A 13,082-nucleotide genomic window follows, 5' to 3' on the forward strand; every position below is an offset into this window, starting at 1 on the left:
AAAAATTAGAAAACCTTTTTCACTGTGAGGGTGACAGAGCCCTGGCACAGGCTGCCCAGGGAGGTTGTGGAGTCTCCTTCTCTGGTGACATTCAAAACCCCTCTGGACGCGTTCCTGTGTGACCTACTGTAGGTGATCCTGCTCTGGCAGGGGGGCTGGACTGGATGATCTCTAGAGGTTCCTTCCAAACCCCAACATTCTGTGATTCTGTGAGTTTATCGTTACTGAGCACTTCCCTGCAGCTCTCTTGTAGTTCATTTTCTAGTTAATGATTCTTCCATCCATCAAGAGAAAGCGCAAAATGCACTCTTAGGTTAGAGATGCTTGTTTGTTCAGCTAACCAAACTCACCCTTTGTTCGGGAAGGGTGACTTCCTCCACCCTGCGCCCTGTGCAGAGACCAGGCGTAAAGCCTGCCCCTCGGTTCCACACCAGCCAAAAACAGGGGCCAGCAGACTCAGAGGCAGCTCTGAGGGTCACTGAACTGCAAAGGCGCAGATCTTTCTTCCTCAGGGAGCCTTTTTCAGAGCAATCTGCATTCGTGCCTTCAAAATTCCCTGCTCAAAAATAAGCTAACGAAGCTTATTTGATCCTGGCCATTTGGGTAATGCCAGTAACCTGGGAAACACCGGAATGAATTTCGAGTGCATTTGCTAAGCTGGTCCCTTTTCCTTTCCCTGTGCCGAGTTGTGAGTCAGTTGTCTTTTCTAGCTCGCACATCTCTACAGCGGCGTCCGTGGGCTGTGGGGGCGTGATGCGTGGGAACTGATCAGAAAACAGCCAAATGGAGGTAAAACCGTCTTACAAATGGCTTCAGGAAAGGCTGACGTATTTCTGGTTCCCTCATAAGCAAAAACGAATAGCACAACACCGTGAAAGACAGATCCCAGGTTGCTTTTCTAAATACTCGTTCCTGTAGCACAGAAGCACTGCAAACAGTGTGAGGCCTCGTTCCTCCAGCTCCCAACCCTGCGAGCTGCGGGAGGGGGCAGTCAGCTTTGTGACTGATCTGTCTGCGCAGACAGATTTTGCGTGTCCCCTACCCACCTGCCTGCCTCGCCACCACCACTGCGGCCGCAAGACCCGACCTCGCGGGCAATCCGTAACGCGGCAGTGGGCTAAACACCCAGGAGAGACCTCCTGGTGCCTGCTTGTGCCATCGCTGCCCACGTGCCTCATCCAGGGGCTGCTGCAAGGATTCTTCAGATTCTCAGGTAGCGACAACAAATCTACTCGTTGCATTTCAGCTGCGGTTTGTGGCTGCTCCTGCCTCCTGCCCGTTTTGGCCCACACACAGTGTAAGTACTTGCTGCTGTTCTCCTCTTAAAGCACTGTAAGTTGGGGCCACCTGTTTCTTTCATATCCTTGTCCTGTTGACACGTACTTTCTGACACCAAGGAGAAGACTCTTTAAGGTTTAGCAGCCCTGAAATGTTCTCTCAGCTCTTCTTTCATGCCAGAGAGTGGATATAGAAGTATCTCTTCATAACGACTCTCTTAATAATGACTCGCTTTTACAGCACCTTGTAGAAGATGCTGTCCTGTAGAGAGGGACACATTCCAGGTACAAAGACACCCCTCAAACAATCTTTTTCTCTGTGGCTTAGGACATGGATAAAGATGGGCACACGAGGGGCTTGTGAGTGCTTAGAGAACCAGCCTTTGGGGTACGTGTTTTCAAAAGGGACAACTTCACAGAATTGTAGAACTGGTTCCTGCGTGGGTGGCTTTTTTTGTTATTTGTTTGATTTTTTTTAACGTCATTCTTGCAGAATTAAGCAACAAACATAGTTCACAGCGTCGAGCCTTTCATTTCAAACTTTTTGGAATGACATGTAGCAAATGAGTAACCACTTTCTATGGAAGGGCTCTGAATGTACACGAGGCACATGGAATAAGTGAGTGATGGGGAATACCGAGCGCAGCAGACTCCGGTGGGGAATTTTATGTCACCAGTGTGCGTTTATTAACGCGTGTTGATGAGCCAGATCAGGACGTTTCTGTGGCAACAGGGCAGCAGATAGCTGGGCCCTCAGGTTTAGCATTTGCCCAAACCCCTTCCTCGTGCCTCGCTGGGTCTCGGTTCGTTACTGACTCAGGGGGCAGGTCGCCAGCTGAAGTGCTGCCAAAGCCACTTCCTGCCATGCCTGAATTTACTTTGGAAACTAGACGCTGGCCTCACTTAGATTAGGAAGGAGCAAGCCCAGGGCTGCACAGGCTGTTAAACCCCACAACCTGGGTTTCGGTTATCTGTCTGTGATCACGCAACGGCAGTTGCGCTGTTTCCGTTGATGTGTGCTCCACTGAGCACCCACGCCAGAACGTTTTGTCCGTACTTCAGGGCTGCCAGTCCTCTGGGCCATGGTCTGCTCCACGAGCATCTCCTAACTCACGCATGATATGGAGTTGATTTCTTCAGGAAGTGCTCCAAGGGTTCAGCTACAGGCTGGTTTTATTATTTCTTTAGAAAGGGTATGAGGAAGAGATTTATATTTTAGTAGCAGGAGGGAAGTGGGTTTCTAAAGCAACTGCCATCATCGCATTGTATCCTCCTACTCTTCTAACATCTCTTCCCACCTCTCCAGATTTCGCTGCCAAGAACTGCAGCTTGTGCATCCTGGCCCTTGTGACAAACAAGCTCAGCTGCAGACAGCGCCCTAGAATATTTGCAAGATCCAGTGAGGGGTGAGATTTCTCACACTTTGTCAGAGTCAGGTCCGTCTCTACCCTGCGTGCAGTTTTCAGAACAGGCAGTCTCTCACACCAGACTGCTGTACCTAAACTCCTACCCAAAGCATTTTTGTACTGAGTCCAGGCTGACATTAAAATTCACAGATAGAAGCCATTAAAATTATGAATTGACATTTATTGATGATATGTACATAAGAGGTACAACACTTAGTGAAATACTATATCCACGTCTATCTCCAGTACAGAAAGGATGTCTAGTTTGTTTTATACATGAAAGTTACAGAAACCAGTTCACATGATAAGGAAGCATTAACAGCAAGTGACTACCCATCACTGTAAGGAGGAAAGGATCTGAACTACAAAAATAGACTCAATCTACGAGGCATTCCAACTAGAATATACAGGAACAGAGCCCAGAGTTGGGAGAAATTTTATCATCTGCATTCATTAGTTTTTAAACAAACTGTGCTATAGATACCATACAGTATGTCACTTTGAGATCTGGGGAACTTTTCGAATATAAGGAAAAACCCAACGTTACCCCTCTTCTTTTTTTCACCCTTTCTCCATGAAACATCCCCAAACCTTCCAGCTTGTGCCTGTTCATTTCTACGAGGGGGCAAGAGGTGGCGGACGGGCAGCGCCCAGTACTGCAGCGCGCAACTCATGCCGAAGCATCGGGGCCCGAGTTTGATCTCCTGCCACTTACAGGGGATGATTATATTTACAGGATCCAAGCACAGGGTACCTAGGAACAAACCAGCTGCTTCTTGCTGTCCCAAGCTCTTTCAGGTTTTGTCCCCAAAAGGTCTTATTTTCTCACAGTTCTGAACTGTAGCCCTGATTTCAGAAGACGTTTTGCCACCGACTATATAGTTCACACATCTGCTTTATAATCACACTTCTTTTTTTTAAAAATAACAGGCCTGTACAACAACCACAGCAGCCTGAGAAGCACTGCATTTAATTTCAGTAGTGATTAATATCCTTTTTAACAATGAAAGAAAGAGTGCACCTTTGCCCGCGAGCCCCCACATTTCTCAGGCACTGCCCCTGCTGAGAGGATGAAGCAGAGGTTCCTACTTCGACTTCTTGGGCACGCTGGAGAGACGGAGCAGCCCTTGCAGCCGTGTGACTGCACTTGCTCTGCTGGCATCTAGGGGCAAGACAGAACTGGAGGTGACTCAGAAGGATCCTGCGACGTTGTGACGTGGCTAAGGGCTGAGCGATGCAGAGTGCGCAGCCGGAGCACCCCGCGGGAAAGCGGTTAGGTGGATTTCCCTTTATTCATCGTGCCAATTTAAACAGCAAATTACTAAGCTTTTGGTGATCGAGAGTCCCAACATTTCAAGCAAACAAGAAGGAAACAAAAGGGAAACTAAGTGCTCTAGGTGAACATTAATTCTTATCGTCGCAACCACTGCGTTCACAAGGCTGGGATCACGTTCACACGCTGCCAGGGAACTACACACATGCAGGTATTAACACATACCACACCGGTTAGATAGCTGAAAACTAAAATATCACATATTTACAAGAAGTTGGCTGCATACATGATTCTGAATGTGATCAGAACAGGATACTCCGTAATAGACAGATAAAGCAGCTACTAAGCTGTGGAACCTAATCAGTTGAATGGCCAAAAGGAAATGAACCCAGATGCAAACGAAAAACAGAAAGTAGAACAAAATTTTAAGAGACGGTCTAATTTTCTACTGTGACTCGATACGCAGAAACCAATTAAATTAAATTAAGGAACTACTACACATACTGTATACACCATTTCACTGAAATTACGTGTTGATAGCTACATTATCTACACTAAGTGCAGAGAGGCACTGGACATCATGCTTCAACAAAATGTCAAAACTGGTATCAATAAGGTTTTACAGCTATTAGTAACTCAACACTACTCTACCTGCGGTTCCTATTAAGATAATACCTGGTACATCTGATTTAAAATACAAGAAAGAGATTAATATATAAGGGTATGTCAACACACTTCCTACATGTATCTCTACTAGAAATTTAGTTTCCAAAACCTCAGACAAATAACATGGCCTCACAGTTTTCCGAATAGTTGAGGCAATACCCAGTATCAGCCGCACTGGGACAGCTGTATTTGCTGCTTCCCTTGTTTTGAATCACAGTCAAAGAGCTAGTGGGCCATAAAAAATTTTGTTGTTGTATCACTGTCATGATTATTTATATTAGTTTATTTTTATTCCTCTAAAAACAGTTCCTTGTTAATTAAAAAGAAATTGTGATAGCCATGGCCTTAATGCCAACAGGTATTTGCCTAACGGGAACAGATGACCACAACAGAGAAGGAACTCTCATTCGTCCTGGACAAAACATAAAGTGGTCGTTCTCTTCAAAATACGTAAGAAAGCAGGAGGTATTTGTATGGATACTGCCCAATGACATTGGTCCCGTGGTGATCCTCTTGGTCCCTTTTCAAGAAGGCAAAGGTAGGTGGCCAAATCATGAACTCTTCCCACAGGCTGAACTCCTATACCCTGTATTGTAGGAAGATGGGCTGGGTACCCAACAGCATACTTTTTTTGCCTACCCAGATCCCCAGTTTTCTATAAACTGTGTTCTGAGTCAGTCAGCCATACACGATCAGATCCTCAGAAAAAGAACTGTAAGATTTGGCAAAGGTAACACCAGGGGAAAAAAAAATAAACCGACAAAAAGGAGGGACGATTGCCCAAGACAGTCAATCTAGAAGATTGTTCGGATTATTATAACATTGTTCCATAGTGAACTGCAGCATTTAAGGACATCTTGAAATTCCTATTTGCTTCCTGCATTTTGTGCTTTGTTTATAATTCATCACTAAACATAACACAAAAATATTTCATCGCTCCTAAATGTTATAGGAAAACTAGTTTTGTTCTAAGGTACAGATCACCGTTAAAGATTATCTCCCTACCTTATACGGTCATATAGAAAAGGTTATAAGAAAATATTAGTGTGTCTGTAAATTACAGATACTAGGTCATTTACTTCATTCTACACTGTAGTTTCCAGAGAGCAAGTACAAACCCCTAAAACCTGTATTAATAACTAAATCAGCACTGAACATATAATATTTAACAATATAAATACATATGCAGCTTTTTCTCATGCATTCTACAAGCTAGAGTTCACACCAGATTGTAGGAAATGGGATATATTTAAGAAAGGAGCAGGATATCATATCATTCCATGATACGTTGGATGGAAGTGTATGCAATTGTCTTTAAGAAGGAAGGACAACCTGCAGAACACAAAAGCTCACAAGCCTACAGAAACAATACTGACTGCAAAATCAATTTGTAAACACAGTTTACATACGGTCCTTGAAAAACTGTAGGGACAAAAAAATAATAGAAAAGAACGATACAAAAATCCCTGCACACTACACTATTTATGTACAAAGCAATATACAGGTACCAGACAATCCAGGTTGTGTGATGCTGCCTGTGACAGTTTCCCTTCGTGCTAACGGTGTGCGCCACAGAGCACCATTAAAAACAATTGCAGGACTCCGGAATTTTGAAAAAAAAAATCAGATTGGAAGGATCGAGCGCTCTGGCGTTGGTCAGCATTGGCTCTGCAGCAGAATGCAGCTGAAAGTGGAAAGGGATCAAAGGCTGGGTGAAGGGAGAAATCTCACAAGTGGTCTTGCCTCCCCAAATCCTTCAGTCACCTGTTGGGTATTTTCACCCTGGACTAGCAGAGACCTACTCAGTGGCTCAGTCATGCGCTCCAGGTTTTTTCAGTGTTTGGAGCCTGGGTTTTCCATAAAACTCACAGCTGCAACTGCACAACCACTTTATCCATTAGGATTTGTATCAGCCTGGTGGCGGGAAGTTTCCCCCAGGCAAGAAAAGATGTTTCTGGGCTGGCGGGCACACCTGCGGGACGGTTCCTCAGAGCCTTGTGCCAGAGAACCTGCTCATACAAGAAGTAAAAGAATTACCAGCACCTGAGCACCAGCAGGGGTTTGACTCATTCATACCAGCAGATTTCAATTTACCATCAAACATGATGAGGAGGGGAAGAAGAATTGAGGGAGGCACCCGTTGTACAGCCCGTGCCCAGGCACCGAGTCCTGCCCGAGGTGTGCAGAACTGCAGGGTCTGTGCTTTGCCCGAGGACCATGGAGAGACACAGCTTTGATGTCTGTGTGAGAAGAACGACCCGTGACTTGGGAAGGAATCTGCACTGACCACACTGCTTCAGGTAAATTGCGAGCAAGAACTCTTTCAAAAATAAAATGCCGAAGCTGAACAACTCGTTTACAGCTGGACTGCCTCTTTGATGCTTCAGTATTGCAATTCCTTTTTTTTTTTGTTTTGGGTTGGTTTTTTTGGTTTTTGTTTTTGTTGGATTTTTGTACTTGAAGCTACGCTCCATGTACCATTATTCAGACAAAGGAAATTGGGTAAATATTTTCCCTTCAACACCATCAAAATGACTGGCAAGAAGAAAATAACTCTTCTTTCCGAGAGTGCTTTGTGCTGAGAGCAGGAGTTCCACATAGCCTACATGGTGAATTAGAGCCAAGGTGAATTGTCCCGATGGACCCATAACTGATCACCATAACTAATGTGAAGAAAATCTTAATCGTGGCCCTAGAAGTCACAGTCATAAAATCAAGGATGGTCTCTTGGCTCATAGCAGAATAACAGTACAGTACATTTTTATAAAGTGCCCTTATTTATCCTTCTGCAAATTAATTCAAAGGCAGCAATAGAAACAGATGAATGAAATGAGAGAACAGCTACACCCTTACGTCTCCACAAAAGGACTCTTCTGAGCCCAGTACTAAAGCTCAGAGCCTTTTTAAAGATAGTTACAGAAGCGGATGTCGGCGGTGAGGTTTAATATTGCCCGTGGCTTGGGGGAGTTGTGCGATTGCTGCTGCGTTGCTACAACAAGGCTGCAACAACACAGGCGAAGGCAAGGAAGCAAAGAAAACCCAGGCAGTTGCCAGAGTGAATTTGTTCAAACACTATTGCTGCAGCTTCTCAGATGAATAGTCTGCTCCTCCAAGGATCTACTGCTGGAAAACCAATGACCCTGGGAGGGGTGGAAAACAAATCGGAAATTTCTATTGCTTGTACGTTTTAAAGTGACACAAAATTTGGAATTCTGTGTGCTTCAACAAAGAAAGGGAGATCAGCTGTATATCCAGGAAGAAAAAACCTATGCTGACCGCAATCCTTATTTTTGTGTTGAGTTTTAAATTCATCGCTGGACTTGTAGCTTAGAAACAACCAGGCAAAAAAGAAGCATCTTGGCAGAGGTTTCTTGGATGTGACAATCAGTGTCATCATAAAGAGCAGACAAAGGCTCCTCCCTAGGTTGGGATTATGAAATATCTTATAACTTAACGGAGACAGGAAGGGACTGGACCTTTCCTGGAAGCCTGTGACTCCCACAGACTTCAGAGGGGCTTTCCTGCTGTCCTAGCCTCGCGGGCACAGGTTTTACTGCAGCCAGCAGAGACTGCCTGAGTTTCTCACCCATTTGAATGGAAGGAGCACATCCCACAGCAGGGTTCAAAGGGCCCACCCCCTACCCATCTGAAGCACCTTCGTGCATAAGACACACACGCACGTTTCTTACACTGCTGGTGTGGCTTTTGTCTTCTAAGGGGAGCAAAGAAGCATCAAATTTGGAAGCAAAGTGCTCCACCTCTTCTGTACTTTCAATGTACACTGCGCTCCAGTTTCAGTGAACAGATAGTAAGAGAATGCTGACCTAGCTTCAGCAGCGAACACATAAAGCAAACACGTAAGCATGTACTTAACCAAGCGCACAATTAACTGAGTCTCTGCCTGGTCTGGACTTTTCCATGTGCCAGTGTGCTGTCAGAAACCCAACGGGCAAAGGAAATCACAGTTGCACAGATGAGGGTGGGAGAGACTGACAAAGCAGCAAACCAGATGAATTTAGAAAGAAATGCTGTTTAGGAACTACACAGAAAAAAAAAATCACTTTCCACTGTGCTTTTCCTTTAACTTTGTCACCGCAGCACCCATGAACAAACCAAAAGGTTTCCCATATGCAAATGAATGCATTAGCACTCCTCGGAAAACTAAGAGGAGACTGGCCAGCGACCAGCCCTGCCTGCTGAAACGTGAGCCTTGCATTAGCTGAAGTGGCTAGTCCCTGGGTTATTTTCTGTTTATTTAGTTAAGTAGCAACCCAGCCTCCTGTGGAATGAGCAAATCGAGAAATGTAAGCCAAGAGTGAGTTACATTTTCCCAGAGAAATGGAAAGCTTTCTGATGGTAAAATACAGCGCTGTGCTGGAGTAACACTATATTAAATATTGTCAGGCTAAGAGCTGAGAACTATACCAAACCCAACATTTCTCCTTCTCCCACCTCCACATTTAAATAGAGAAATACCATTGCAATTACCATTCGAAATGTCCCTGAGTTACTGTATCTACAGAATTACTATTTTAAAATCACAGTCTGCTACTCTAGTGCTCTCAAAAGATGCAAATTTGTTCTCCCTTGTGTGGGTGAGGTTTCTCCAGCACCTCGTTCCTTCCTCCTCTAGTCTCCGTCCAAAGAAGCGCTCTTCAAAGGACAACACAGCCCCAGTGGATAAGCGTAAGCATATTCTAAGTGTTTCTCTCAGCGTGTAATTTTGTGGAGGCGCCTCGTCACGCGTTCCCGGCACTCCCATTTGTTTCCAACCGCTAAACAGTTTCAAATGGCAGCTGAAAGTGTATGGACCAGTTTTCTAAAGCGACTTTCAAGGTGAACAACTGGTGTGGCTGCTTCTACGAAACTGCTACGGCGAAGAGGGCGGAAAGTCACCTATTAGCGAGGACGCTGTGCCATGGAACAGCTCGAGGAGGATGGATATAAGCAGGGGTAAACGCCGCACATTGCTCTTGGATACGAGTACCACCCAAGTCACAGCAAACTTCGCCCGATGTGAGCCAGCACCCTCGGAGCAGGGGACATTTTAGAGTACCTACACACTTCTGGCACGTAACCCAGCAGTAAAAACGTCTTTGAAGGCAAATTAGGAGAAGCAGCGGCAAGCTACAGGTTAACCCTGGATATGCTAATACCAATGAAATGAGAAGACAACGCGCCTACCACTTCTCTGAATATCCTTCCCTCATAAAAAAAAAACAAACCAAAAAAGAATCTTTAAGATGCTCCAGGAGGCCTCTGGAAGAAGTCTCCACCTCTAATACATGTTAGAGGTCTACAGAAATCACAGTGGTTTGATATTTCTGATATTATTTAGGCCATTTTGCTTGGGGTTGTAGCCATGGCATGCAAGTAAGGACAAAAATAGAATGGCAAGCTAAATATTCCACAGTAAAAAATGCTTCAATGAGGGATACTTGAACAATGGACTTGATCTTGCGCATCATTGATCATGCAAGTAGCCTTGGTTGGCTCAGGTGTGGGTGCATTTTCGGAGATATCTATATGAATGCAGATGAGCAAAAGCAGATTATATTTATATTTCCATTCTTCTACAGAGCCAAATACCACTCTACAGTTAAGCTCGTTATTTCTGTTTAAGATCATGACAGCTCTGAGGGCAGGCACTGAATGGCCTATTTCAGTAAATGTTTCAACTCCATTTTCTGCCATTTTTAAGTTCACTGTATGCTCATATTCTGATTCATTCTGAGAAGCTCTGAGAGCTCCCCCCAAAATTGCACAACCCTTGTTCTGTGGGTCGAGCCTCCCAAGGCCACGCGGCTCAGCTTTGCTATAGATCATTGCTAATAGTACAATGGCATTCACCAGTGTCTTAAAATTGCTGAGTATTAAGAAGCACCTTTAAAAACACTTCACAGATGACTATTATGACTGCAATTTCTGCTGAGAGGATGAGTCAGCTACACTATGTTGACAGAATACCGTCTTGTTCATTCAGATGCCATGTGCTCTAGAAAACATTCCTCTGACAGTAGAGAGTTACACGAATTGTTACTCTGCAAAAGAAAGAGATGTATATTCTATGCACTGCCACAAATCCTGAAATTCTGGTTTATTCTTCATTCAGCCTGGCCAAATTCTGTTAACCTTGTATGGAATCCGGCTTGGCAACGAATTCAGGATTTAGCCATTCTCTGAAACATGGCATCTACTCGAAAGACAGTACAGATTTCACACCGAATGCTAGTGATGATCACAGTCAAAAACTCACAATTTCCTAGAATAATGGATTCAGAATTTGTTTATAGCTCATTATCAAGTACCCAATCAGGACATCGATGATCGATCTTGGCAGTACCTTACCCAAGTAGCCCCGTCCTCTTCAGAGGAACACCTCTGACATCCATGGATAAGGTAGTACCCACTTTGATCAAGAATGGCATAGCTGAGCCCAGGGCGTTCTGTATTTCGTACATGAGGCATAGGTTTGGTGCAGAAGCCCCCAGCCCTGCGCTAGTACCGCTGGCATTACCTGATGCACTGCGGTCACAAAGCAGCACGGCCCCAAAGGCTGCGCCTGCCCTGGGACAGCTGACGAAAACCCAGCACGCGCGCATACACATCTGAAGTTTTGCCTCGATGCGAAGTATTAGTTGTACTGTTCTAGCAAAATGTCTGAGATAAACTATCGATTTCCACACTTTAATCTTGCCCCTGGATCTAAGTTCAGTTTAAACCACAACTAGGCACAAAAATACAGTGCTTGTTTCTTATTTTCCAAACCAATAGAAACCTTTATGGACGTTTTCCGAAGACATTTTAGCCACACAGCGCTGAATGGATCAGGTATGCCACAAAAGCCACCAGAACGCTCCAAGGTTTACGTGGTGTTAGGTATCTCTTGTATATGTGACCCTGAGTCCCTGTAGTGAACCACACTGGCACTTTGATCTTCCCATTTTGCAGCATTTACATTCTCTGTGTCTTGAGTGAAAGGGGAGGCGGGGGAGAGCGCATTGCACTGCACGGAATATTCTCCAGCTGCACCATCCAAACAGTAACACAAGGGAGACAGATGGTTATGGATCATTGCTTGGCAAAGACACTGCAATGGCTTGATGAGATCTTTGCTAAGTTTCGGTTAAGAAATTAAGTAAGCAGAAACTGTAGATGTTAAACAGACAAAAAGAGGAATCTTCTTTAATCGTGATATCTTTTGCCAGAAGATAGCTTCAGGGCTTATGAAAGATGGAGCTAGGAATCTCTTCCCTTAGTTTTCACGTTTCCAAGGCTCTTCTTCAACAACACTGAAGTCTGCAGATTTGCCATTGGTTGCCAGTGTTACCTGCAAGTAATTATCATCAATAACCGACTTAAAGGCCAAGGCACTTTGACAAGAAAAGTCATGAGCTTTATATGGAAGATCATGATATTTTCAGGAATTACGTACACCGTGTCTTATTATACATGCAAAGTGTATTTATTCAGAATTCACAACACTCCCAGATACTGTGACTCCTGTTCATTTATTATACTGACTAGAAAAGATTAGCAGTAGAAAAAAAGAAGTTCCATATTTTCTTAGCCTTTGCCGTGGTTTTTCTTTTAATAAATATTTCAGATTCTGTTCCTTTCTACCTCTTAAGATTTCTCTGGATCATTTCAAAAGCAGATTATTATTTTTTTTTAATATAGAAAGTCGTATTTTTTCAGTGGAATTCCTTAGCAAAGCAGGATAGCTGATGCAAGGACATGGAAAATATGCAAGGCCAGAATAACCATAGATGTGTATCTATACCAGCTCACCTACACTTACACCATCTTTAAGGGAATGGAAGAAAAGATACACCGTGGAAATATTGTTCATCGTACCACTACTTCTAACAACGCAGTGAAAGATTTTGACTATAGTCAGACCAAAAATTCATCGTTACGCTATGCTTGTCTCACACAAAGTACAGCAAAACACCACTTTTGCCTGTAAAGATATCTGCTAAAATTTTTAGGTTGTTCAGCAAGGCAGATGGCCTCTAGTGATCTACCACTCTACAGCAAACACCGGCCAGTACATTGCGGCCCACAAATCACTATTAATAAACTCTTGCTTCAAGAAATAGAGCCCCAGGCAAATGCCTCGGAGAAATTTTAAAAAGGTTAAATGTCAATCCAATTTCACTAAAATGATCTGGGTCTTTATAATCGTGAGAGAATCCTTCATTTAAATCTAAATTTGTGTCTCGCTCTTTCCTAACTTACCTTTTAAGTAAGTTAACATCCTCAGCTTCAAATGAAAATTTAAATACAGAGCTGAATTTCTCCATGCGGGATAAACTAGATGCATGGAAACATTGGGACATGGAAACATGACAAAATGCACTGGTTTTTGAAACAAAGTCAAGCTTTTTCTTAGATAATTGAAAGGGGGAAACATGCAAATACAGGAACGAACAGCTTATTCAGAAACGAAAACCACAG

General features: G+C 43.9%; 1 protein-coding gene across 1 annotated transcript in view; it reads right to left on the bottom strand.

Moving 5' to 3' along the window:
• Positions 1–11,877: 11,877 nt before the first annotated feature.
• SLC1A2 (solute carrier family 1 (glial high affinity glutamate transporter), member 2) overlaps positions 11,878–13,082 on the bottom strand; it is a 27,453-nt gene continuing 26,248 nt past the window's right edge. The window contains exon 10 of the mRNA XM_009873795.1: positions 11,878–11,952. Coding sequence (XP_009872097.1) covers positions 11,878–11,952 — 75 coding nt within the window. The remainder of the gene's footprint in view (positions 11,953–13,082) is intronic.

Source organism: Apaloderma vittatum, unplaced genomic scaffold, assembly GCF_000703405.1.
Source record: "Apaloderma vittatum isolate BGI_N311 unplaced genomic scaffold, ASM70340v1 scaffold4927, whole genome shotgun sequence".
Lineage (NCBI taxonomy): Eukaryota > Metazoa > Chordata > Aves > Trogoniformes > Trogonidae > Apaloderma > Apaloderma vittatum.